Genomic DNA, 26,337 nt, shown 5'->3' on the forward strand with positions numbered 1-26,337 from the left:
TTAGAGGAATCCAAATTGAGGGATAGTCTATAAAATAATTGTATTCTTCAAAATGTTAATAATGTGGAAGAAAAACAAAGGGGAAGGGAACTACCACCTCAACCAAAGGACAGCTATTCATTTGCTTCATATTTGAACCATGACTTTGCTCTGGGCCTGGGTGGTTTTACCTGGATTTGTAGTTTCCCTTGATAATGTGCATGTGTATCTTAGGTAGTCCTCTTTGTGCCTGAAGACCTCCCTCTTGCTGCCATTTAGATTATTAATCCAATTTGGGCCAATTGTTCTCTGGATTTACTAAACACTTTCATCCCCGTGTCTCTATTTATTGCTCTCCAGAGTTGGAGTCATTGTTTCTTGAATGCCAAATCTTGCCCCCTGCTTTCTAACTTTATGCCTTGTAAAAATTCATGCTTGAGTAATCTTTTTCCCCCTAAAATACTGTAAGAAGTGTAAAATCTCTTAAGTCTAAGCACATGTAGAAAACATTCATTCTATGCTTGATCAGTAATTTGTCTAGAAGTTGAATTATCTATTCAAAATCAACTTTTTTTCTGAGAGATGTCCAGTTGAGATGGTTTAGAGGTGTCCCAGAGCATAGTTCCAAGTACACAGTACTGAGAGATAAATGAAAACAGTAAAGCATAAAAAAAATAATAACATCATGTCAAGAACCAGAAATGAAACAGAAACCAAGAAGTAGACAGGACTGAAGCCAGACTCACTGTCTGAAATGGAACAAGGCTAGGACTCAACAGGTCATGATAGGCACAAAGAAGATGAAGTCATTGGCTTCCTAGAAACACAGCTTAAAAGAGATTTGTCAAGACACCAATAGAGGCTGGCAAACAGGACCTGAGCCATGTCACACCCCTCCTTTGGTAACTGGATCTACAACATACCCATATTACCACAGAACAAAAGTCTTAACTCACCATCCAAGAGGTGGTTGCAGACTGGTTGGAGGAAGCAGTAACTACTAAAAAGGGAGATGGAGGGAGAGGGGAAAAAAACATGTCCTCCATTCATAAATATGCAGATTCCTCCCAACCTGCAAAGTGTTCTCCAATGTATCTTACATGTTTATGCTAGATAATTTTCCTAACTCTCACTGATTCTTATTTAAATGCCCCTGTTTTAGACATCTTTAATCTAACAAGACACTAACATGGGAGCTCTAATAATTAGACAGTTATTAAACGATAATATCCAGGAAAAACTAAGACATACAATTATCCTATCTTTTTTTGTTTCCACTACTGAATGTATCCAAATTTTGAAGTCCTTGCTAAGATTCTAAACAGTTGTCTAATTTTATCTACCTCCATTTCCCCACACAAACCCTCTGCTACAAGTAAACTAACCCCTTCGCTGGCTTCAAAACATAACTTACAACTCTGCTAAAAGACTAACTTTTCCCTTTTTTAAGGCAAGCTATGCTAAATGTAATACGAGTGTTACATGCCAAGCATTATTCTATCTAAGGATGTATTAATTAATTTGATTGTCAACCACATGAATTAGGTATAATCACTAACCCCCCAAAATTATAGATGGGGTACCTAAAATTTGCTCAAGATTACACAAACAATGGGTAGTGTGTGACATAGATATTTGAATCTAAGTGCTTTTTCAGAGTCACTGTTGTAAATCAGTATGCATTCTACCAAATTCAACTCCTAGAAACCTCCTTGTCCTTCTATCTCCAGAAAATCTTAGAATCCTCAGTTATAGCAAATCTATTTCCTGCTACTCATTTCCTGCTTGCCCATACAATCTCGTAATATTTCATGTCTCTTTGATTCCTCCTTTGTTACTCATCATATTATTTGTTTGGGTCTTGTCTTTCTAATTCTTTGAAAGCAGGAGTTCCATGTTCATTATATTGACTCACTGCTTGATTTCCTTAACAAATCAAGTGACACTGTTATTGCTTTGTTAATTATGTGTCAGAGGTATATTGGGATACCTAGTAGTCTTCTTTCAAAATATGCCCATGCTCCAATTGCTTTGGGAAGGCTTTAAAAGAGGCTGGATTTTCTTTTTTGGTAATATACCAGCTATCCAATGCACTATCAAATTGTACTCATTCATTTAGTCCATGAGTATTTAAGGAACGCTTATTACATAGCCAACTACATACCCTGGTCACTCAAGATATGGAAATTAAAAAACAAAACACAGTTCTCAAAGACTGAAGTTAAGTAATTTCTGTCTTAGAGCTACACACATTGTAATAAGTACTTCAGTGGAGCTATACTACAAGGAATGTAGAATCACTGAACACTAACTGAAGGAAAGCATGGAAACTTCCAGCAAAAGTCTCAGCTGAGGTCAGTTTAAAAGTCTGAATTAACTGAGAGGAGAAAGTAGCAGCCTCTCTAGAAGACAGATCAGTATATATCAACAAATAAAACTAATCAGGCTATATAAAATGGCTCTTCAGAGTTAGGACACCTGCATTGGTATGTGAAGGCTGTAGGGTGAGCCTGTCTAGGAATGAGACTGGAGGAGTCAGAATGGGAAACCACAGGATCTCCCAATGCTGGGTGTATCAGCTGCCTCTTTTGCTCCATGTCACTTCCTCCAGGCCTCAGGTGAGACCCCAGCCACCACTTCACAACAGCTACATGTAAGCTTCAAATCACTTTGTACTGCTAGAAATTCTCCAAGAACTCAAGTTACACATCATTGATTTTCTTTCTGCCCTGGGCTGTTTTTGACTGTTTGATGGGGGGGGCTCTGGCAGAAGCCCACTCAGCTTATAGATTTGTAGCACAGAAGTATGGGAGGATTGAGATCTCCTGGAGCAACACTCATAAAATCAGAGAGGGAATCTATCAATGTTTCACCCTGTTGTTAGGGGGTGGTGTGGAGGATTCCAAAATGCTAGACAGTCCTCAGAATACCCCAGAGGATCCAGAGAATCAAACCCTAGCTGTCCATGGCAGTAGTCAAGGTACCTTGTATGGTCTTTTTCTCCTTCCCTCTTCCACATTTCTCCATCCCTTCTTTCTGCCTTGGAATTACTTCCTCAGTAAGCCTAAAGCGACTGAATGGAAGTCCTTATTTCACACCTTTGTTTTGTCAGAGAAACTCAGGCCACTAAAGCAAACTGAGAAACTTGATTTAAATGTAAATGCTGCAGAGAACCATTGGTTTGTTTTTAACAAAGGGGGAACATGATCAGATTGTTAAGACCGAAGGCTGGAAAAGGAAATGAGAAGAGTTTCTTCCCATCTACTGCAACATGACATGAAGCTACTAATCAAACCCAGGAGGTAGATGGATTTTTTTTTTTAATGAGAAAATAACAATATAGACCTAAAAATTGGCTAACCAGATGGCACTTTCTGATTGAATTTTAGGAAAGAAAAATGTGCAAGGACTAGCTCTGATCCAGGATAGTAAGGATGTAGAGTTTGGGGGTTAGGTGGCGGTGGTATAGTTTAGGGGGAAGGTGGGTATCTCTTACTTTTCATCTTTTCCTCTTCTGACATTCAGTTGAAAAGTATTTTGGTATTCTCATTCCTGGATGTGTTGCTATTAAACTACCATCATAGGAAAAAGATATCTAATTTGTAGCATTTGCTGGTTTCTGGGATATAAAACTGCCACCATGGCCAATTGAAAGTGCCAAGGGTCTGTCAAACTGATTATCTGAATTTCCTAATGTTGAACAATCCTTTCCCAGTACGCCACTACCACTCCCCACAAGGAGGGTCTGTGACTACGCAGAACTCTTGGCAACCAATCCTCCCCTTTCTTCTTCCTCTCAAGATGCATCTGCCTTTCACTGCTTTTCAATGCAGTGTGTCCGTGAAGGATCCCAGAATCCTGAGTTTCAAATCTTCTCACTCACCACTACTCCTCCCTTGTCTCCAGATAATGCAGTTTTATGTTAAAAGCATGTTCTGGATGCTTTAGTCTCTGTCCCTTGCCTCTTCCCATCACCAGGTGGATGAATCAACCCCATCAATTTTGAATATTGACTACCAAATATTCTCAACTGCCCCTTTCTCCAAACAGACACGTGCTGCCTCAGATAAATGGGCCACTTCATCCAGGAGACTGGAGGGTGAAAGGGCAGCTGGGAACTGATGATCCACAGAACTTCATGCTGGTTCTTTAATATTAATAAGACCATCTTAATAAGATCTGATGAGCAAGAAATATTAAGTATCTGGATGCTTTGATACATAAAGCATAGATACTCCAAAACATAGGAGATAAATCTTATAAAAATACTAACATACTTACAACTCCTAGAGCATTATTTGGGAATCTGTTGATCTGGGGAATGCTGGAAGCACCTCTTATAAGGAAAGAAGTTACTGTGTTTTGCACCTCCTCCTTGCTTTCTTGCTTTTGTGATCCTGAGGATTGAACCCAGGGACACTACCACTGGAACACATCCCCCAACCATTCTTATGTTTTACTTGGAGGCAGGATCTTGCTTAGTTACTGAGACTGGCCTTGAACTTGCTATCCTTCTGCATCAGCCTCCCAAGTAGCTGGGATTATAGGCATGTGTTACTGTGCTTGGTTATACCTTCTACTTCTAAGAAAGAATAATAGTACTTGATGGCTTCTTCTGATGTTAGAGTCTGTTTATCAAGTGGCATAAAAGGTTACTGGTTTTGAGTAGAGCCCACAAAAAGGAGGACTTGGCTACAGCTCCAGGCTGAGGTATAAGGAGCCCTGGAGCTTGGTTCATACAACCCAGCAGATCTCATGTTCCTAGCCTTGTCTATGATAGATGAAGGCACCATGTGGAGTTTCTGGCCAGACTTAATAGGAAGATCATGGAAGAAATGCCCGGGATTCTGGATCAAGACCTTGCCATAATCAGGAGAAAACTGCACAGCATGTGAAAAGCAGCTTCTGGCAGGCCATGGGCCATGGAAGAAACTGAGCATCTATCCTACCAAGTCATCGGAACTACCTATCAGCACCCACTCATGAATGCATACTGTCACACTCATAAAATCACAAGTCAGGCAGGCAGAGCAGCAATTCACTATCAAATCAAAGAGGGAAAGGTACCATCACTCTTCAGGAAGCCACTTATACCTAAACCAGTAGTTATCACAAGGTGCTATATTGCCAATAGTTAGAATTCATGGGTCCAGGATCCAATGGGAAGATGTAGGAATGGCCTCATTCTCCATCACCCCCAGGTGCCCCCCTGAGGAATCCTTGCAATATCAGACATTTTTAGTGTAAGTCCTCAAACCCAGAAAGAAGCTCTTTTTCCAAATAGCACAGTGAGTTCCAGGAAAATTAAATCTACTTGACATCTGGACACTTGGGGTTCATCATGGCATTTAACTAGCTGGCATAAAAAGGAGTTCATACTGGCGAAGGTAACTGACCCTGATTGTCTTGAGGAAGCAGATCTACTGCTCTAGACAAGATTCAGGGAGATATATGCTTGGCACTCAGGTTCCTGTCTCGGAACTTGCATGGATTTAAATGTAATTGGACAATTTCATCCACCATTACCTACTAAGGGCATAGTGGGCCAGAGTTCATATTCTTCAGGGACTGATAAGATGGGTCATCCAAACATGTAAGCCACTGCAGTGGATAGATGTGCTAGCTAAAAGCAAGAGGGTATAAAATGGATAGTAAAAGAAGGAGAAAATAAATACTGGCAATCACTTCAAGACCAATAGCAGTGTAGGAGCTATAACCTAGCCCACTAACTCTCCCACTGACTATTGCAAAGCTGTGCCTGGATGTAATGGACTTAATGAATGGGAGCAAAGAAGTCCAACTGTTCAAGAGGCAGACTATGGCGGATGCTCCCAGACTCCTTTCACAGTGCTGGCCAAGCCTCTCCTCAGCTACTGTGAACATTGGCTGCTAAAAGCTCACAGCCAGCAGCTAATGACAGACTGACACAGGTATGTATCCCAAGCCTCAAAGCAGAACCAAATATATACAGCAGTTTGTATTCCTGAACTTCTGGGCTGATGCTGGTCTCTAGCCAAAATCACTACTTTGCCTAACTTTCTTCCCTGCCTTAACCTGCTTCCCTTGCTCCTTCTGTTCTGAGATTGTTCTCTTAAGAAATCGCTTCTCACATAAATCCAGTCTTAGGTTCTGCCTCTAAGGAACTTAAGACAAAGGAGATCTCTGGAGTAAGGAAGTAGGGATTATAACAGAAAGATTTTCAGATCAAAAGGAAGACCAAAGAGAAAAAATGACTTTTCATTGTCTTTTAAATTATCTGAATGTGTTGTCAGTCTACATCATGGAAGATGGACTAATATCCACCTTGCAAATTTGCTATGAGGATTAAAGAAACAATATTAAAAGAGAGATATCTGAGATCATTTCTGTCACATGTAAGTTAGTAGTCAAAAAGTTTGCTCCTATACTAACAATTTTCTTTTAAATAGTTCAAAAATAAAAACCAGCTTGTTTATGACTAGCAGGACCAGGAAAGTTGAGAGACCATTGCTTCAAAGACTTGCTGAGCACAGATCTGTCCCACTTTGTATGCAGAGAGAGCCATCATTGTGGTCAAATGCAAAATGAGTTCCAAGTCACTGACTACCGGACTCCTGAGGTGATTGGCTTCTGAGAGAAGACAGAAAAGAAGGAGCTGCAGGGATGAGCACCGTGACCATGTAGTAATTGTGTTTTGCTTTTTTTTTTTAACCTAGTGTAGGTAAGCAGGAAGAAAGAAATATAGATGTGCACAATTTGTGGGGAGATCCTTTCTATTTTAGGTTGTACTAGTTAAGTCAAATGTAGCATGCACATTTTTAAAATTATACAACTAAAATGCTGTTGTAGATAGAACAGAGAACTAAGGCAGATAAGATAGATAAACAGATACCTAATACACTAACACTTTACCGTTGTTCATTAATAGAACATTATTTATCCTTCCTAGTGTCATTTGAAGTTTCTGCAGTTGTACTGTTAAAATAATTAAACCTGTCTGATAAAAAAAAAAAAAACAAAAAACTCTGGGCTTGAAAAATGTGGATGATAAGTAGATATCAAAAGAAATGAGTACTAAAACTTTTTTAAAATAAAATTAAAAGGTAGAATAAAACCAAGTACAGGCAAAAGACATGTACACAGGTTGTGAAATAAGGTCATAATTGAAGCACTTTGTAAGTCAAGTAGTATGAGCCAATGTAGGCTACGTAAAATAAAAGGAAAATTAAGTCAGGTTCAACCTCTTGGGTAATGCTGTGGCTGACACAGTTTCTTGTTTAGTCAACAGCTATTTCTAACCCTTGTTCCCATGCCATCTTCTACTACAGAGATAGTCCAGAAAAACTCACCTTCCTAGCCTCCTACTGTGAAAAGGATCATGTGTGTGTGTGTTTGTGGGTGTTTATACACACATATATGTATATATATATAAATATATATTTTCCCTTTCTTTTTCCATTGGTGAGGTCAGGAAATAAGGTGCACCCTGCCAGGACATGTCCCCAGGGATCCATCTCTTCCAGTCATTCCCCATCTTCCTACAGTTACCACCCATTAAAATTAGGATGAACTTCTTATGTTACAGCTCTTAAAATCCAATCATTTCTCCTCTGAACATTCCTGCATTAATGTTCAAAAGGAGCTTTTGGGGGACACCTCATATCCAAACCATTACATTTATAATGCACTAATTAAAATAATAATAGTAATAATAGAAGATAAATCAGTAGAGTAGAGCAAATGGATGGGGAAGGAGCGGGGATGGCAAAGGGAAGGTACTGGAGAATGAGTTTGGTCAAGTTATGTTACATGCATGTGTGAGTAAGGCATAATGATTCCCACTATTATGTAAAAGTATAATACATCAATTTAAAAAATTAAAAGAAAGAAAGGAAACATGAAAGGAATGACCATGTGAAATACAAGTTATAAAACATAAGTGAAAGCTTCTGGTTGTTTCTGAAACTTTCTTTCCTTTCTAACAATAATATTACATTTACAAGGAATATTCACTAGTGCCACCTCTCTCTTTCCATTTTTGACTCTGGTCTGGCTTTAAGTTGTCACAGCTATTTGAATTTCCAAGGATTATCAGAAACAAGCCAAGGATGATGGAGAAGAAGAGCAGGAAAAACCTGTTCTTATAAGTTGCTCTCTATCATCTTATCAAGCCACCAAATAACCTCAGCATCTGCCTCTTCTGAACACCTTCATACATAATGTAATGCACCTCTAGGAATTTTAAGCCATGATTAGCAGTACCCTCGGTGGCTTGTAGCAGAACACATCCCAAAGAATACAATTAATTCCCTGGACTGGTATGAAAACTCATTAAAAACCAACCCAGGTTATCACTAAAAAAGAGACTGAGTCAGCCTCTACCCAGAAGGGGGACTGGTGTTCCAGAGAAATACTCAGACACAAGGCACGTGGGCGGCTTGCTGAGCTCACAGCTATAGAGCCAAGTGCAGCACAGTGAGGCTGGCACACATTTGGCCTAGTAAACAAGGGAGATGAAAATTCAGCAATACAAAGACAAAGACCCAGGTAGAGGCCAGATCCAAGACAGGATCTCAAACAGAGGAATTTGGCCTCAGGAAAACAGGTTTGTGTAGCAGAAGCTGAGCCAAGATTAGAGGCAGTAGCAGAGATATTCTAAAGGGAAGTGAGTTCTGCCAAGAAAGCCTTCAGTACCATGAAGCCTTTTAAGGAGTACCCAAGACTTCTTACACAGCTTTACATCTATCAGATGCTATAAGAAAGAAACAAGGTCTCTGTAAGAGTCACAGAATTGGGTCATATTTCCTCTCTTTATCCTCCAATAAACTCATGAGTACTTTTCATATTTTGCATTAACTATGTATTTGTGTATTTCATAAGAACCAACTTAGATTTCTTGAGGACAGAAATCATGCTTTATTCATCTTTGCACCCTCATGGTTCAACAGAGGGCTTAGTAGTACCTGATTCACAATTTGTTTGGGAGATACATAATAAAAACAATAATAGGAATTACTGAGCACATATAATGTGCCAAACATTCAGCAAAATGCTTAACACACAATAGCTCATTTATCTGATAGGAAATAGTTACTGTCATTATCTACCCTTTCAATAAAGAAAATGCAGTTTACAGAAGTACGTTTCCCTGGAAGAGACAACTAGGAAAGAGCAGGCTACATTTGAAACCAGGTCATCTCCATCCAGAGAACAGTGCTTTTACTCATTAATGGAGGGAAAGTGAGCACATTAATCATTTAAGATACAACTAGAGAATTGTGATATTTTTACTTTATTTTAAAGCAGGGTTTTGGTTCCTAAAACCTTTGGTTTTCTCTTGTTCCTGGGAATATTGATAGAGTAGTTTTCAAAAGCCTGGATATAAAGGCAATGAAGCTGGGGAGTTCAAGAGGTGGAAGAATCAAGGGTTGGGCATCCTGCGAGAGGACCAATGTAAAGGGCCCTGGGAGCATCCTGAAGCCTGAGTGCAGCATTATGTGGCTTAGGAGCAGTGCCACAGGTGGATCCATGGACCAGGACCATCCCTAAGTTCTCTGGCCCCTTTTAAGTCTGCATATCTTGTTGTTCACAGTGAGTGAGGAAAAGATTACAAATGATGACTAATATAGAACTTGTGGGCCACTCTTACAGACAGGAGCCAATAGCCACTTTAAATTTGACTTATAAAAATCCAGTCAAATGATGTATCCTGCAGTAGTTGGCTGTGCATCACATTTACACCTTCAACAGAAAGAAGGGGAGAGGAAAGGACTCTTATCAGGCCAAGTAGGCAGCTACCTGATCTCCAGCACAGGTTTCAAGGATTCTGTTTCAATTCTCAAGAGCTTCCTGCACCAAGTCATTTATTTGAGGATATAATTTCATCCCCAAAACTCCTTCATAGAAATATACAAACATTCCTAATGACATCAACTCGTAACTGAGTAACTGAGGCGTGAAACTGCCTAAGGATGAGTAAGGAAGCACAAACTCAGAAGAAGAAAGATGTAAATACATAAAAATGTATATACGTGTGTGTGTGTGTGTGTGTATGTGTGTGTGTTTGTATTCGCACACACACACACACATACATATATTCCAAATGCATACATATATTCCAAATTAGAGAAAGAGACCTGCAACTTGAAGGTTAATCAAGGAAATCAAGAAATTGGATTTCTATTATTTAGTTTAATTAGAAAGAGAGGCATTATCCTCAATAAGGGAATATTGGTTTATACAGCATCCTTGCAGTAGATGTTCCAATACTTCTTTGATTTTAAAAATGTGCATTACTGTATTACTATGCCAGTTAACAAGCACTCAAAGTGTTCAACTTCAGCCTTAATGCTTCTACTTCTACCTTTGTATTGCAAACAAAACTCCGTGAATTCTAGAACCCTACCACCACCACCACCACTGTTGATTGTTGACCCAAATGACTCAACATTGTTCTTACCATGAGAACAAGTTGTGTGTTCCCCACAGATAATAGTTGTCACCCTCAGATTGTAGAAATTAGGATTGTCTTAGTCCATATTCTATAGCTGTAACAGAATACTTAGGATAATTACAATGAAAACAAATTTATTTAGGTTCGTAGTTCTAGAGGCCAAGAAGTTCAAGAGTGGACAGCTGGATTTGGTGAGAACTTCATGCTGCTTCATAACATGGCAGAAGTTAGAAGGGGAGAGAGGGCATATAAACACAAGAAGAAAAGGTGACCAGACTCCTGTGATTGCTAATTCTTCCCTTGAGAAAGGCATTAATCCATTTATGAGGGCTTCAACCCCATCATCAAAAAATACCTCCCACTAGGATGTACCTGCCCAGACTCCCACATTGAGAAATTAACGTTCTAACAAATAAACTTTTGGGTGATGGCTAAAACCAAAGCATTGCTCCTCTGGACCCCCAAATTCTTGTCTTTCTCACACTGCACAAAACATTCATTCCATTCCAATAACCCCAAATTCCTAACTCAAAGGATAACTATTATCTGTGGGGAACACATAACTTGTTTTCATGGTAAGAACCATGTTGAGTCTAAATCTGAGACTCGGGCAAATTCCTTCCAACTGCAAGCCTACAAAATCAAATCAAATTGTCTACTTCCAAAATACAATGGTGGGACAGGTAGAAGACAGACACTTCCATTCTGAAAAGGGGTGATAGGCAAAAAGAAAAGAGTAACAGGCCCAATTAAGTTCCAAAACCCCATGTGATGTTTCCTGGGAACACTGGGGCAATCACACTCCTGTGGCTTTGCTGGGCTCAGTCCATGCCTCCACTCTCCTGAATTAGTATTTCCCACTGGTATCTATAGCATTCCAAGGTGGGCATTGAACAATGACCATGGATCTGTAGTCCTAGAGTCTTAAGGACAGGACCCCACTCCCATGCTTCCACTAGACATTTGCCTGGAAGAAACTCTTTATGGCAGCAGAGCCCACAGTTGTTACACAATGTCCTTAGAAATTTACAGGGAGGAAATTATGACACTCTAGCTCTTGCATTCTGTATGTCTGCAGAATCAGCATCACATGGACACTGCCAAAACTTTAGCTTACACCCTCCAGAGCAGCAGCCCAAACCACACCTGTGGCTGAATGGGTCATAACTGAAACCGACAAGTGCAGCACCAGAATTCAGGGAACAGAATCCTGAGGTCCCTGGACAGTAGTGACCACGTGGAGGGTATTCTGCAAGTACTCTGCCCTGCAAGAGCACTGGGGATGTAAGGGGAGGGGCAGCCTAGAAGATTTCCCAATACCTTCTAGGCTATTTTCCCATTGTCTTGGTGGTTATCATGTACTTCCCTTCTATTCATGTTTATCTCTCTTTTTTTTTTTTTTTTTTTTACTAACAATGCCAATTATGAGGTTTCCATTCCTCAATTCTTTTTTTTAACTTTATTTATCTTTTTTTTTTTTTTTTACGTGGTGCTGAGGGTTGAACCCAGTGCCTCACACATACTAGGCAAGAGCTCTACCACTGAGCCATATCCCAGCCCCTCATGTTTATCTCTTTAGTAACATTATTCTCAGTCACAGACATGTTTTTTCCTCTTGAATATTATTTTCATGCTTTATATGGACAGGCTGTGAATTTTCCAAATTTTACTTTTACTTTAATTATAAATCATGCCTTAAAATAATTCCTTTGCTCTATTATCTCACTGCATGGACTAAAAAGGAACCACACAGTTCTTTAAGCACTTTGCTAATTAGAAATTCTTATGCCACGTGTCCAATTTTATCACTCTTAAGCCCTGCTTCCCATGAAGCCCTCAGGCAAGGACACAGGTCAGCCAAGCTCTTTGAAACTTTACATGGATGGACTTTATTCCAGTTCCGATAATATACATTTCATTTCCAGCTGAGACCTTATCGAAATGACCTTAACTGTTCATATTTATATCAGTGTTCTGATATTGACCAATTAAGTGGTTTCAGACTTTTTTAGTCTTTTTCCTTCTCCAGAGCCCTCACCAGAATTGCTGTTAAAATTTTCATTCATGACTTTCAGGTTTTTTCCAGTATTTACTTAAAAACTCTTCCATCCTTTACCCACTACCTAGTTCCAAAACTGCTTTCCCATTTTCTGATATTTGTATAGCAACAGCCTCCTTTCTCAGTACCATTTTTCTATCTTATTTCTTTGTCTGTTGCTATAACACAATACTTGAACATGGATACTTTATAAAGGAAATGAGTTTATTCAGGTGCATGGTTCTGGAGGCTGGGTAGTTTAAGATTGGGTGACCATAAGGCCGTATCTCATGAGATCCTTGTTTTGCTTCATAACATGGTGGAAGTTACAAGAGAAAACAGCAGACTGAATCCTATAATAGCTAACCCATCCCATGACAAAGGAACTAATCCATCCATGGAGCTCCATCCCCAGGATTGGGTCCCATCTACCAACACAGCCATGTGAGCAATTAGGTATTCAGTACATGAACTCTAGGGGATACAGTCAAATCATAGCAAGGCACATGAACCCTTAGGACAAATGACTCCCCTTCTGAACAAGGTTTCTGGTATGGTATGTGTACGTAATGTAGGAATCATTCTTAAAGAAAAGGGGGAACTGGTAGAATCTCTGAGGCTGATAGTCTGTCACAACAATTTTTACATCAATTATCTCTCTTTATCTAAAACAACTAGTTTAAATGTATAGATTTCTAGTAGTTACTAAAAAAGCATTTACTTCTTCATTAGGGGTTTTAAATTTTCTTTAAATTAATTTCTTTTTTACTCACCTAGTATTTATTTTTCCATACTAATAATTTGCCATAATAAAAATTGTGTTCCTTTGACTCAATAATGTATTTAAATACAGGTATGCACAAGGTGGGAATCCCAAAAAGATTGTAACAACCTGGATTACACAATAAAATCAATTTTGTACAAAGTAGAGTCCTAAACATAAACAGAGAAAATAAAATGACAAAACAATTATATGAAATAAAAAGAAGGTGTTTTATGTAAGTTTTGACCTTGTGAATAATATCAGTAAGAAAAGATATTCAAATAAGTCACAAACCAATATCAGTAGCATGAGGTGGCCACCAAAAATATTAATTTAATCTTAAACTATATTAATAAATATGGATAACGAATGACCTTTATGCTGGTATGATCAGTTCTAGTACATTCAATATTTGGAAGACAGTGAGAAGACTTAATGCTTTTTCCTTTCAAATCCTTTGCCCTGAGAAATCCCCACCAAAGTCTAGATAAGACCTTGACAGAGACATTGCAGAGAAGATTTAGGCATACAATGAATAGGTGGCCCAACCTCTGAAGTCAAATATACAGATAATTGCCATTAAAATAAGTTGTATGCTCTTGCTATCTATATAACTTGGAGCAAGCTATTCAGTATCTTGAAGTGTGTAGTTCGCTTCTGCTACTTAGCAAACTACCCAAACTGAAAAAAATAAAACATTAAGATTTATTACTCACTCATGAGTCTGAAGATCAGCTAACTTCTGGCTGACCTATGCTGAGCTATGTGAGACTTGACTTCCAACTGTCATTTGGGTACAGGTCTATTCTTTGTCTCTCTTGCTTCTGGGACCAGTAGACTTCCCATGGCATATCTTTTTCATGATAATGGAAGGAGTGAAAAGGGGTAAGCCCAACCATGCATGTTCACTTCAAGTGCCTGTTTGTGCCATATCTATTATCATCTCATCAGTCAAAGGAAGTCGTGAAGCCAAGACTTCATGAAGTCATGTCAAAGGCTGTGGAAGTACATTCTGTGCACAAATGACCTTAGCAAAGATGTGTCAATGTCTAATACTACTACAGAGGAATGGAGAAAATCATTGCCAGCAATTATGTAAGATAATGAATTATTAGAAAAATAAAATTAACAAAGACTTCTTAAATCTTAGTTGAGTATGTTTGTGCTTGTAAATAGAATTCCTTTAAAAATTTACACATGATATTTTATTCAGTTCATAAATTTGTAAATCCCTTCTAGGCAATAATGGTTGAGAAACTGATGTATTTATATAGTGTGTCAGTTTATAAACTATGAAATGTCTCTATTACTTTTATGCAAAATTTAAAATACTGAGTTTCATAGAAAATAGCAAACTCTGCCAGCATGCACAAGCCACTGAAAGAATGTTTTCCTTGTCCTGCTGTTGTTTTTTTAAAGTTTGGAAACAAATGTAGAGTCTTCAAGTTCATTGATTCTTTCTTCTGCTTTATTAAGTCTGCTGTTGAAACCTGCTGTGGAATTTGTCAGTTCAGTTATTGTATTCCTTATCTCTAGGATTTTTATTTGGAACTTTCTAATCTCTATTTCTTTGTCAAATGTCTCATGCCGTGCACGAATTGTTTCCCCAAATTCATTTAATTTTTTATCTGTAATTTCTTGTAATTCTCTGAACTTCTTTAGGAGGATTATTCTGAATTCTTTGTCTGTCATTTCATAAATCTCCTTTTCTTCTGGGTCCATCTCTGGAGCTTCATTAGATTCTTTTGGTGGTGTCATATTCCTCTGAGTTTTCATGATTCTTGTGTCCTTATGTTGATGCCTGCACATTTGATGAGGTGCTGACCCCGTCCAGCATTTGCAGGTGTTCTTTGGTGGTGACAGACCTTTACTAGTTAGTCTAGCCTGGGATTCTGGATGGGCCGGCTGGTTGTAACCCCAAACATGTGAAAGTATCCAACCAGAAAAGAAAAAGAAAAAAGAATAAAAAGGAATGAAGAAAGATCATGGGATTTATGGGATAGCACCTAAAGGGCAAACATGCAAGTCATTAGCATTCAAAAGGGAGAGAGAAAAGAAGTCAGAAACTTATTTAAAGAAATAATAGCAGAAACTTTCCAAACCTGGAGAAAATACAAAAACCCAGGTGCAGGAATGCAAAAAAGACACTAATCATAACTAGTCCACCAGAAAACATACTATAATCAAACTTCCAAAGATCAAAGACCAAGAGAAGATCATGAAGGAGGCAAGAGAAAAGAGACAAATAATATATTAGGAAATGCAATACACCTAGAAGCAGACTTCTCAGCAGAAACCTTACAGCCAAGAGGGAGCAAGAGGATATAATCAAAGTGCCAAAGGAAAAAACAAAAAACTGTCAACTAAGACTACTGTACCCAGAAAAGCTGTCATTCAGAATTAAAGGAGAGATAAAGACTTTGTCAGACAAACAAAAACTGAGGGAGTTCTTCACCACCTTTCCTGTCTCATAAAAAAACCCTATAGGGAGTTCCTCAAGCCAAGAGAAAAGTTGCTGATGAGTACAATGAAATCACCTATAAATATAAAACCCACCAGTTAAAGTAAATGCTCAAACTTCAGAGTCCTGTAATATTGTAATAGTAGTATGTAAATCATTTATAACTCTATTATGAAGGTTAAAAGGCAAAACTACTAAAAATAATAATAACAACAATCATTTGTTAAGGGATATACAATACTAAAAGTTGTAAATTATGACATCAAAATTCAAAATATGTAGGAAACAATGGAATAAAAGCATGGAGTGTTTTGTTTTGTTTTTAAAGCTTTTTTAAATATATATTTTTATTTGTCAATGTATTTTTTTGTTCAATTTTATTTATTTATATCTGGTGCTGAGTATCAAACCCAAGACCTCACACGTGCCAGACAAGTGCTCTACCACTGAGCCACAACTCCAGCACCCAGTTATTTTTAATCAAAGTTGCTATTAACTTAAAATACCTTGCTTGTAAGTCTCATAATAACCACAAACCAAAAACCTATAATAGATACACTAAAAAGAAATAGAATGAATGAAAACATGCTGCTAGTGAAAATCAATCACAAAGACAGTAAGAAAGAGAATCTACAAACAACCAGAAAACAACTAACAAAAAGTTATTATCTATCAATAATTAGCTTGAATATAAGTGGATTAAATTCTCCAATCAAAAGACAAAGAGTGATTGAATAGATTAAACTACAAGACCCAACCTCCTGCTGTGTACCTGTAAGGACATACACAGATTGAAAGTAAAGGAATGGAAAAATATATTCCATGCAAATGGAAATCAAAAGATAACAGCAGTAGTTACACTTATATCAGGTAAAATGGACTTTAGGACAAAACTGTAGAAAGAGACAAAGAAGATTAATATAATAATAAAGGGGTCAATTCAGACAGAGTCTATATCAACTGTAAAATATATATGAACCCAATATTTGAGCATCTAATAATATAAAACAAATGTTCACTGATTAAGGAAGAGGTACACTGTAATACAATAGTGGTGGAAGACTTCAACACACCATTTTCAGAAATGGAAAGATCATTTAGACAGATACTTAACAAGAAAACATCAGAGTTAAGCTACACTGTACACCAAATAAACCTTTCAGACAATACAGAACTTTCCATCTAACTGCTACAGATATATATTCTCCTCAACTAATGCACATGGAGCATTCTCCAGACAAGGAGATATTTATACTACTATGTTTATTACAACACTATTCATAATAACCAAAACATGGACTCAACCTAAGTCTCCATCAGTTGAATGGATAAAGAAAACGTGGGATCTATGCACAGCGGAATATTATTCAACCATATAAAGAAAGAAATCTTGTCATTTGCAATGACATAGATGAAACTGAAGACTAATTAAGTCTAATTAAGACTAATTAAGTGAAATTAAGTCATGCAAGGAAAGACAAATACCACATGACTCTATTCATATGTGGAGTATAAGGAATTGATCTCCTAGAAGGTGAGAGTAGAACCCTGATTACCAGACATGTAGGTGATTAACAGTGATGGGAAGGTAAATAAATGTTGGTAAATGGATATATAATTATAGTTAGATAGGAGGATTGTCTTTTAAATGACCAAAATAGGCAAATAAAAGAAGACAGAAAGTACTATGTGGTGTGTCAGACTCGAGCAGTTTGTGGGAAAAGAACAGGAGAGGATAAGAGAGACAAATGACTAGAAATGATTGTGGCGTTTCTTTTTTGAAGGATGAAAATATTCTCAAATTGATTTTGATGAGGGTTTCATAATTCTATAAACATTAAAAACCATTGGATTTTATACTTTAAATTGAAAAATTGAATGATATATGAATTATGTCTTAATAAAGGTGTTTTAATTAAATAAAGTTTGAAAACACCAGGTGATAATTTCCTAATTATGTGGTAACCATGGGCTGCCTGTAAGAGTTCATTAGGTGATTGCAAATCAGCATGTGGAATCCATGGGTTTGCTCAGTGTGTTGTTCTGAAGTCAGAGTTCAGATAGTCTCATAAGATTAAGCTCAGGCAATTAAAACTAAAGTTGCAAAAATTAAAATGCCATGATAATACTAGAATTTTGATGGACAGGGGAGATTGAAAGATATTCCAACTTAGATATTAATTGAGTTAAAGAGAAAAGGTTTTCATAGGACTTGGGTAGGTCAGTACTCATATCAGTCACTGTTATAGACTTCTGGAGACTGATAGGATCAAGATAAGAGTCATTAATACTACAGATTGCCCTTCAGTCCCTGATCCTTGAGATAGAACTAAGTTGAAAACTTAGTTCTTAGTTCAGATTGCCCTTCAGTCCCTGATCCTTGAGATAGAATTAAATTGGAAAGAAAGCAAGGGAAAGCTAAAGAAAAAGATTCAATTAAATGATGGTAAGAAGAGAAAATATAAAAGGAGAAAAACTAAAACATTGGAGAAATACAGAATGAGTAGCAGAATCTGTTAGGTCAACAAGAAAACAGATGGAAGGTCGCAGTCAAGATGGAAAGCAAAGTCAAGTTCATATCTGAATTCTTCAGAAGTTGCTTTCTACAGCCATTAACAACACACTGCTGAATATTCTGCGAAGGGCAGAAATGGATTTTATTTCTCACATTACCTAACAGTGTCTGCTCCATAGTAGAGATGCAATAAAATGTTGTTAAATGATTGGAGAAACATTGAAGAATGGAATGGAGCAAGCTGGCAACAATTCACCATGAAAACTCTAGCCCTTCTCCATATAGGAATCTCTAAATGCAAAAGAAATGGAACAGAGGGAAATAACCGCTAAGTGAATTTTACTAAGTTCACTAATTTAAAGAAAGGAGATTTGCTTAGATCCTACTCAGCATCAGTGATTAATGCTGTGACCAAAAGTTGCAAAGGGCTGGCATGTGGAAGATGATCACAGGACTCTAAGGTCTATCAGTCCATAATTATTTTTCTGCAAACATAATTTATCAGTAGTGCTAACGCGTCTTGGGTATTCTTTCATTCCTAATTTTTGGATAACAAGTTACCTGATTTCTTAGTGTAGCTTCTTGAACCATTTGGAATCATATCAAAAATTCTAAAGTTTCTGACTATTTCCTCATAGTTCAAAAGACAATAATTTCATTTTGACAAAACTGATATAAGAATTTCTCTGGTAAATGATGTTTGAAATCTACAACTTAATATTTCTTACACAGAGAAGGAGTTCAAATCATAACTGATTTATTAATAATAATACTAGCTCACGGTTGCTGTGAGGAATAAACGTGTCAATGCACATAATAATGTGAACTCTGCCTGGCATTCAGGAAATCCTTAGTTGAGACTTACTATTATTGTTATTTTTTTTTATAGAGTGGTCCAAATAAACCACCAGGACCAAAGAGTCGCCTTGTTCTCCCTGGAATATTATTCTATTACCAGAGCTAGCTCTGGTGAATCAGAGATGGACAAGAAAATTGAACAGAAACTTCTGTTAATACCATCTATACTGAGTCAGTGAACAAGACTGAGCAATAGTCCTGCTTGAAGTAACCAAGTTACCCTCTCCCAGTGCCAACCAAACTCATGATGATCTGACGAAATAATGAAGAGAAATAATGACTTCTGATAAATTTTTTAAAATACTATTTGAAACTGAAGAAAAACTTTTAACTCTTTCAAAAAAAAAAAAACTTCTCTAGATGACCATCAAGTGTGAAACAAATGACACATTTTAAAACGTGCCAATCAAATATTGAAGTTCAGAAGACCAGATTTTATCATAACATGATATAGTCAGACAAATATTCATATTTGTCATGTGAGACTTTTGCATATTTTATGCTTTCTAAAAAGTCAAAGTATAAAAAATTAGAGTTCTTGTATTAGTAGCTTTTATTTCTAACAGTTATCAAAAAATAGGCATTTCAAAAATTTCGTTGCTTATTTCCCAAATTTTGGGTACAATTAGGTAAAATAATGTATGTGAAAGCCCTGTGCAAAAGGCAAATGTTTGGCAAACATGCTATTATTTTAATTTTATTTATCTTGAAATGTTAGAATGCTTTAAATGCAATTACACTAACCAGAGATATGCATGTATATACACAGACAGGTGCTGCATGTTTGAGTTCTTAGAAAGGAGCTGCTGAAAGGAGTATGTGTTGTAATTATTTTCCTTCTTTGGATTTATTTTTCTATAATACAGTAATTTTAAATTTGGAGGAGAGAAAATTAAAATTATGGAAATTACAGTAGAAAATTCTAACCGAATACTCATAATTTAATGGTAAGGTCAAGAAAAGATTATTGCCTGAAATTTAATCCCATAAAAATAAATTAACAAAAATAAACGAACTTAATTATCTGCATCATTGAGCCACCCTAAGAAATGAAAGAAATCCATGACTTCTAAGAGCAAGTTGCATTTCACATTCAATCATGCAAGCTGGGTAATGAGATCTATGAACTATACAATAGTTTTCTAATTTGTTTTGCATGATGAAACAGAGACTAATTTTAAAGAGAAAATATTTTTTTCTAAAATTTTCTGGTAATCAAGTATAAAATCTATCCAGATAGAAACATCTTCTAAGAGTAAAATTTCTTCAAAAGTACTAAACTGAGCACTTATAAATTGGAGTGTACTGGTAAAATTTCTGGACCTGTTCCCAATCAATTAGTTGATAAAACAGGATATTAATAGGAAACATGACTGTCAGGATAATTCACATTCATCTTTGTTCAGAAAAGGTCCTTTAGTAATCTAACCTGATCCAAAGAACAAATCATAGATCAATACATATCTTCTTCATTTTCCTTATTAAATAGTAAAGACATAAGAAACATTCAGGAATTCTTTTTTACTCTAGGAAACTGAGTGGATTTTCCTTTTATGCTCTAGATCAATAATTTTCAACTTTAGTATATGTAAGAATAACCTAAAGACCTTCTAATACATTCACATTTCCAGATCACAAAGAGATTTTAGGTGTTCAGATTTCCAAATTAGCCTTTCCTGGGCTTTGCATTCATGCGATCTCTAGGAGAAAAGAAAAATCTGACCACATCTGAAAAGTCATAATTGAGACAAGCTGGAATCCCTGAGTAACTCACCAACAAACTGCCCTCCATGCATTTCCCTTGAGCAACTAAGTGACCATTCTGTTTGCCCCCTGGTCCCATGCTATCCTTAACAGCCACAACTAATATTGTGCATCCTCACTTACTCAAGATTCTATAGGGTAAATCAACTGAAATCGGTTCTGATATCTTTTTTATAGACAACTTTCTAAATAAGTACAGCTGACAAGTAAAAATGCTTTAAAACAAATCATTTTGATGATTGTCTGCACAGTTGATTTTTTTTTCTTGCAAGGCATATGCCAGTATTTTATGATATAGGAATTGCAGAGTGGGACACTAACATAGAGGAAGAAAAGTGACTTTCAGGGCCTTTGAAAGATTTTATTTATATTTAGTGCTTCCTCTCAAGTTTCAAATTGAGTGCTTTAAGACATTATAACTTAAAACTGAAGAAAAGTCTGACTTGTTTTTCAATCACTGTTCCTTTTCAATAAGATTAGTCATGCATTGAAATCCTAATCAGATATCAAAGATACCAACTGCTCACTTTTTCAACCTGGAGGGAAATTCTTAAGTTACATGAGGTCAAGTTTGCTGCTCACTTTGCAAGGTATATGGAAAATACAGAAAGATCCAAAGAAAGAGTCATAAATGGTAGTATTAGAATAATCCAACAGTAGCTTCGGCTTTTACTTCTGCATTGTTAAGATGTCTGTGGAAAACTGCTCAGTCATCCTAAGACAATTGCCTAGGACAAGGGTTAGCCTCTTATAACATGCCCATCCCTTAGCAAATGGCAAACATTCAAATCAGTTCTCTACACAATTATATATTGCTCTGTACAATTCAAAAGGTCCTGTTCATACAGACAATTATCTGAATGGAGTCTGAATGGAGCCCTTTGAATAGTGTCATTAGCAGCCTTGATCCAATTGCAGGAGCTCCTTTAACTTATTTATTGTTCTAGAGAGATCAGAGAACATTCACTTGATCATGGTGTTGATGATGGTGGTGGTGGTGGTGATGAAACTAAAGACAATGACCAAAATCTGTGATTACCTATGACATGCTCGTTGATTTACCCACATTATTAAGAAGAATCGCATGCAAGAAAAAAAGCTGATCAAATATCAAAGACTTTGAGAGACCTCTACCAATAACCATTACTACACTTTAAAGCCATGGGTAAATGGAATTATGTTAAATTATTAGAAAAAGATTTGTTGGACTTGTTCTCATAAAACAGTGACAGAATTATGAATAGAAATATGTATTAGAATTTTGACTTTGTAATTTCCTGCACTTCTTATTCGTGAATTTATAGCACTATAAGGATAAAGGAATAGGTAGGAGAATATTTTTTTTCCTCCTGTAGGTTTTTAAGATTTAAGATATTTACTCATGAATCATAATTTGGGGGGGAGTTAAATATACTTAGAGCAGTTTTATAAACAACCCTCCAAATCAGAAAGCTACTCAAATAATAATGAACTAAATGAATTACAATGAGTGCAAACATTTTAAAACTCAATTGTACAAAAATTCCTTGTCTACACATTAACAGTAATAATTTTTACATTAGGTGAAACTCATTTCACTAAAATTATCTTAACAATCACATTTCTAGAATTCTCTACAAGATTGTTCCCAACCTATTAAAACAGTCATTAGTTTCTGGTTTTTGTCCCCATACCTACCCCTAATCTATAAATTCTTCATGGGTAAGTTTTATATATAAAAAGAACCTGTGGTCTTAACTGCTTTTTTATTTTCATTAAAACTTAAATTTGCTTTTAAATTCTCATGATTTGATCTTTTCAAATACTTCCTTTGAAATAAAATATATGAGTAGTTTTTATTGAAATTCTTTCCCCCAAACACTCCTGCATCTCTATGTAATATAGAGGCATTGAATAATTTATCACAAGAGATCATTTCATTTAAATACTGAGAATCATAATACAGAATTGCAATGAAATTATTGGTTTGCTACCTTACTGTTAGTAATTATAAATTCCATTCCTGAAATAATTATGTCTTTTTAAGGAAAAAACTCATTTTGCCAATACTCCCAGACATTTTAACACTTATCATTAGATCATTGTCAATGGCTTTAGAATCTGAATGATGCATCCCTATATTAGTGGGAGGAATGGGCCTAATTTTAAGGACCATGTTTTGACTATAAAGTCAGGATCTTAGTCTGTACACTCATAGAGAATAGAATTTTCAAATGCTGCACCAGAGTTATTATAGACAAATAATGAAGACATGCACCTCAGATAAAACCTGCCACTTCCTCAGGAATGGGAAGAAGTCACGGCACCTTTGCATCTTCGTGACATTCCCATCAAATTCAATCCCACTGAATGCAAGCACTCAACATTTTCTACACAGGTGATGGCAAATGTTACACTGGTGATTTAAGAATGATAAACCAGGAAGAAATTAATTTCTCAGTTTTGCTGAAGTGTTTTGAACTCTAGAGTTTTACTCCTTTCTTGCCTGAGAAGCAGAGATTTGGTTTTAGTCCTTACACTGGAAGAAAAACTCGTATACACGTTAGAAACATGGCTTTGAGAAGTCCGTCTGGTTTGCCAAGAATAATGACCCTGTTTTTCCATCAGTGGCTGTTGAGACAATGTCTTAGAGGGGAAGTGTCTCATAAAGTATGGAGGAATCATGAATAAGAGAGGCTTGCTTTAAACTGCAGAGTTGAGAGGTATTTAGATGGCCAGTGAGGAACAAAGCTCAGGAGGAGGAAAGTGTAATGACTTACCTGTAATACTTTGGTCAAATTGTTAAATAGGGCTTGGCCAGCACTCACTTTGTATTTGACGCCTCTCACTGTGCCATTTTTGCTTAAAATGTTGACTCTTCTTGTACCAAAACCCTTCTCGCTGGCAGCCCTTGCCAGCACCAGCAAGTTATCCTGATCATTCTCTTGCTCGTCGCCTTCTGATCCTACATGGCCATTTTGCTGTCCATCAGAATCACTTAGTCCATCTATCCCACAAATACTGGCACATTCAGAATCCAGAGAGCCGGATGGCTGCCCATCTTCATAAACCTCCTTCAGAACTCGTCCACTGTGAGATGATGCGATCCGAAACCGGACTTTCCGTGGCCTGTCACTGTCCGGCTTCATCTCCCTTTTTAGCATGGTCACCTCCACCCACATGAACAGTTTACATCATTCTGGACCCATTGTTAATGTGCTAGTTCATCCATTTTCCAGAGCAATGTCAGATCTGAAATCTAGTGACAGCAGCACTCCTGTAAAACTAACACTGAAAGGAAAGAAGAGTCCCAAGAACATACAGGGCATCTCTGCTATTAATAATGAATGTGTGTGTGTGTGCTATGGTTACCTTTAAACTAAAACCTGCAAAATGATCCTGGCCTTTAAATATTGAATGACCATGGTGGACTCCTTAACAGGACAAGTGCAAGAAAGTGGCACGCAATAAAACAGAAAGTAAGTTTAGGGCAAGGAAATGAAGGACAAACTTTGAAGCCCATAGTAAGTGTTGAAAAAAATCTTAGCAGCACAAATGACTCTAGAGTTTATTGTCCAGAGAGTAAAAGTCAGAGATAAAAAGTGGAATCCAAGGTGTGGGATAGGAGATGTCATCGTCTTCTCACAGTGCTAATTTCTTTTTTCACTTTCACCAGGTGATCTTAGAGAAAGGCAGTAAACCTGCTCCATGACTGTATAGAGCTAGCAATATTCTTACTGAATAATCAATGACTTCATCCACACTGTATAAGATGAATTTTCAACCTATATATCCATGTTCAAGTAGTTTTGCTCCAGAAATCTTTATAGCACATTGTAAGAAAAGAGAAATGTTGGTTAGTCATACTTCTACTTCTGCTAGCAGAAAGCATTATTCTCTGCTAGAGGGAAGATTTTGGAAAGGAAAAATGGCACAGTGAGGGAAGAATGGAAAATCCCCCAAGCCAGCCAGATCAGCCAAAGCAATCCAAGTGATCAGCAATGATAGCTACTACATCCAAACCACCCATGCATAGAGAAGGGGTCTCCAGGTCAGGCTCAGTGTATTTTCTTATCACTTTGTTGAAGCTCTTAAGTTATAAAACACATTTCAATGTGTTCCACTGTGAGGGCCCCAAGCTGTCTGCACCTCCTCTGGAAGGATCAGCGGCCATTCTGCCCATAGCACCTCAAGTTTTAATATTTGTAGTTTTTATCTAATTGTGAATTTAGTATTCTTAGAAAATGCTCAGTTGCACAAAGTTGAGATTGAAAATCATGAAAACCTCACTAGAGATAGTGATAATTTTGTGTATTTTCTTGCAGTGTGAGTGACAGAGATGCTCGATGCTTACAAAACTACATTGCTCAACCTCTTGCATTTACAGAGAGGAAACCAGTGCCTGGCTTGTGTCTATGAGACATGAGCAAAAGTGATGACTCACTTATGGACCAAAGCAGTTAAAGAGAGTGGGAGTCCTGTTGGTTCTGTTTCTCTACCTTTCCCATATTTTAGTCCTGTGACCTCAGAGAACTCTTCAAACCACACACTGAGCTTTTCAGAGTCACAGAGAAATTCATAAACACTACCGCTCTGCATTTGATTTTGTCTTGAGCCAAAAAGAAAAAAAAAATCAACTTTTATTTTGTTAAGCAATGGAGACTGAAACTTAGGGTGTGTATGTTAAAGCAGTGATCACAATTGAATCTGATGAAAATGCTCTCATATGTATGCCTGCATTTATTTAATATCTTGCTTTATCATTCAATATTAGATATTGAGTCATTTCCTACATCACTATTTCTGAAAGCATGAATTTAACTTAAATAGGCTAATATGCATGCTTTCCCCACCCACTACTATGTACTCTGAAAGATCTGAACATTCGGACATAAAATTGCATTTTTTTTTCCTTGTCACAATAAGTAATAGTTCTCTTACATACACCTCTTACATACATATCACAACAAGTACTAATTCTCTTGTATGTACTCATTGTGGTACAAGAAAAAAATTATGCAATTTTGTGTCCACATGTCCAAATCTTTCAGAATACACAGTAGCAATTGGGGAAGGTATGCACATTAACCCAATCAAGAACAAAAATCAAAATTCTGGGTGAGTCAATTAATTTTTTGTCCCAAGCTCTCCTTTTAATCTGCAGAGCTTTTTATTCCTAGTGCTTTGAATTGGAGACGGTATGCAATATCATGAGTAATATTTTGGACTCAAAGGAACCTAGGTTCAAATGCCTTCATGGAAATTTTCACAAGTATAATGGAAGATAACAGCATTTACTTCAGAAAGTTGCTTGCAAAATATCTGGAATATATCATCACTTAATTATAGTCACTCATTGTGCCTGTGATATTGTGTAAATGTACTATGTGTACTCCAAGTGAAAATAACTATTTTTAGCCTGATTAGAACCAACAACTATACAAGATCCTATTCTAAATACATATTTGTAGGATAGAAACAATTTATTAGAATCACTAGAAATTTGGGATTTTTAAAAAAATATGTGAAAAGGATATATACATGTATG

General features: G+C 36.8%; 1 protein-coding gene across 1 annotated transcript in view; it reads right to left on the minus strand.

The window, feature by feature from the left end:
• The window catches only part of Grxcr1 (glutaredoxin and cysteine rich domain containing 1), a 114,795-nt gene extending 90,842 nt beyond the window's left edge, over positions 1 to 23,953 (minus strand). Inside the window, exon 1 of the mRNA XM_047565651.1 lies at positions 23,570 to 23,953. Coding sequence (XP_047421607.1) covers positions 23,570 to 23,953 — 384 coding nt within the window. The remainder of the gene's footprint in view (positions 1 to 23,569) is intronic.
• Positions 23,954 to 26,337: the final 2,384 nt, after the last annotated feature.

Source organism: Sciurus carolinensis, chromosome 10, assembly GCF_902686445.1.
Source record: "Sciurus carolinensis chromosome 10, mSciCar1.2, whole genome shotgun sequence".
NCBI lineage: Eukaryota > Metazoa > Chordata > Mammalia > Rodentia > Sciuridae > Sciurus > Sciurus carolinensis.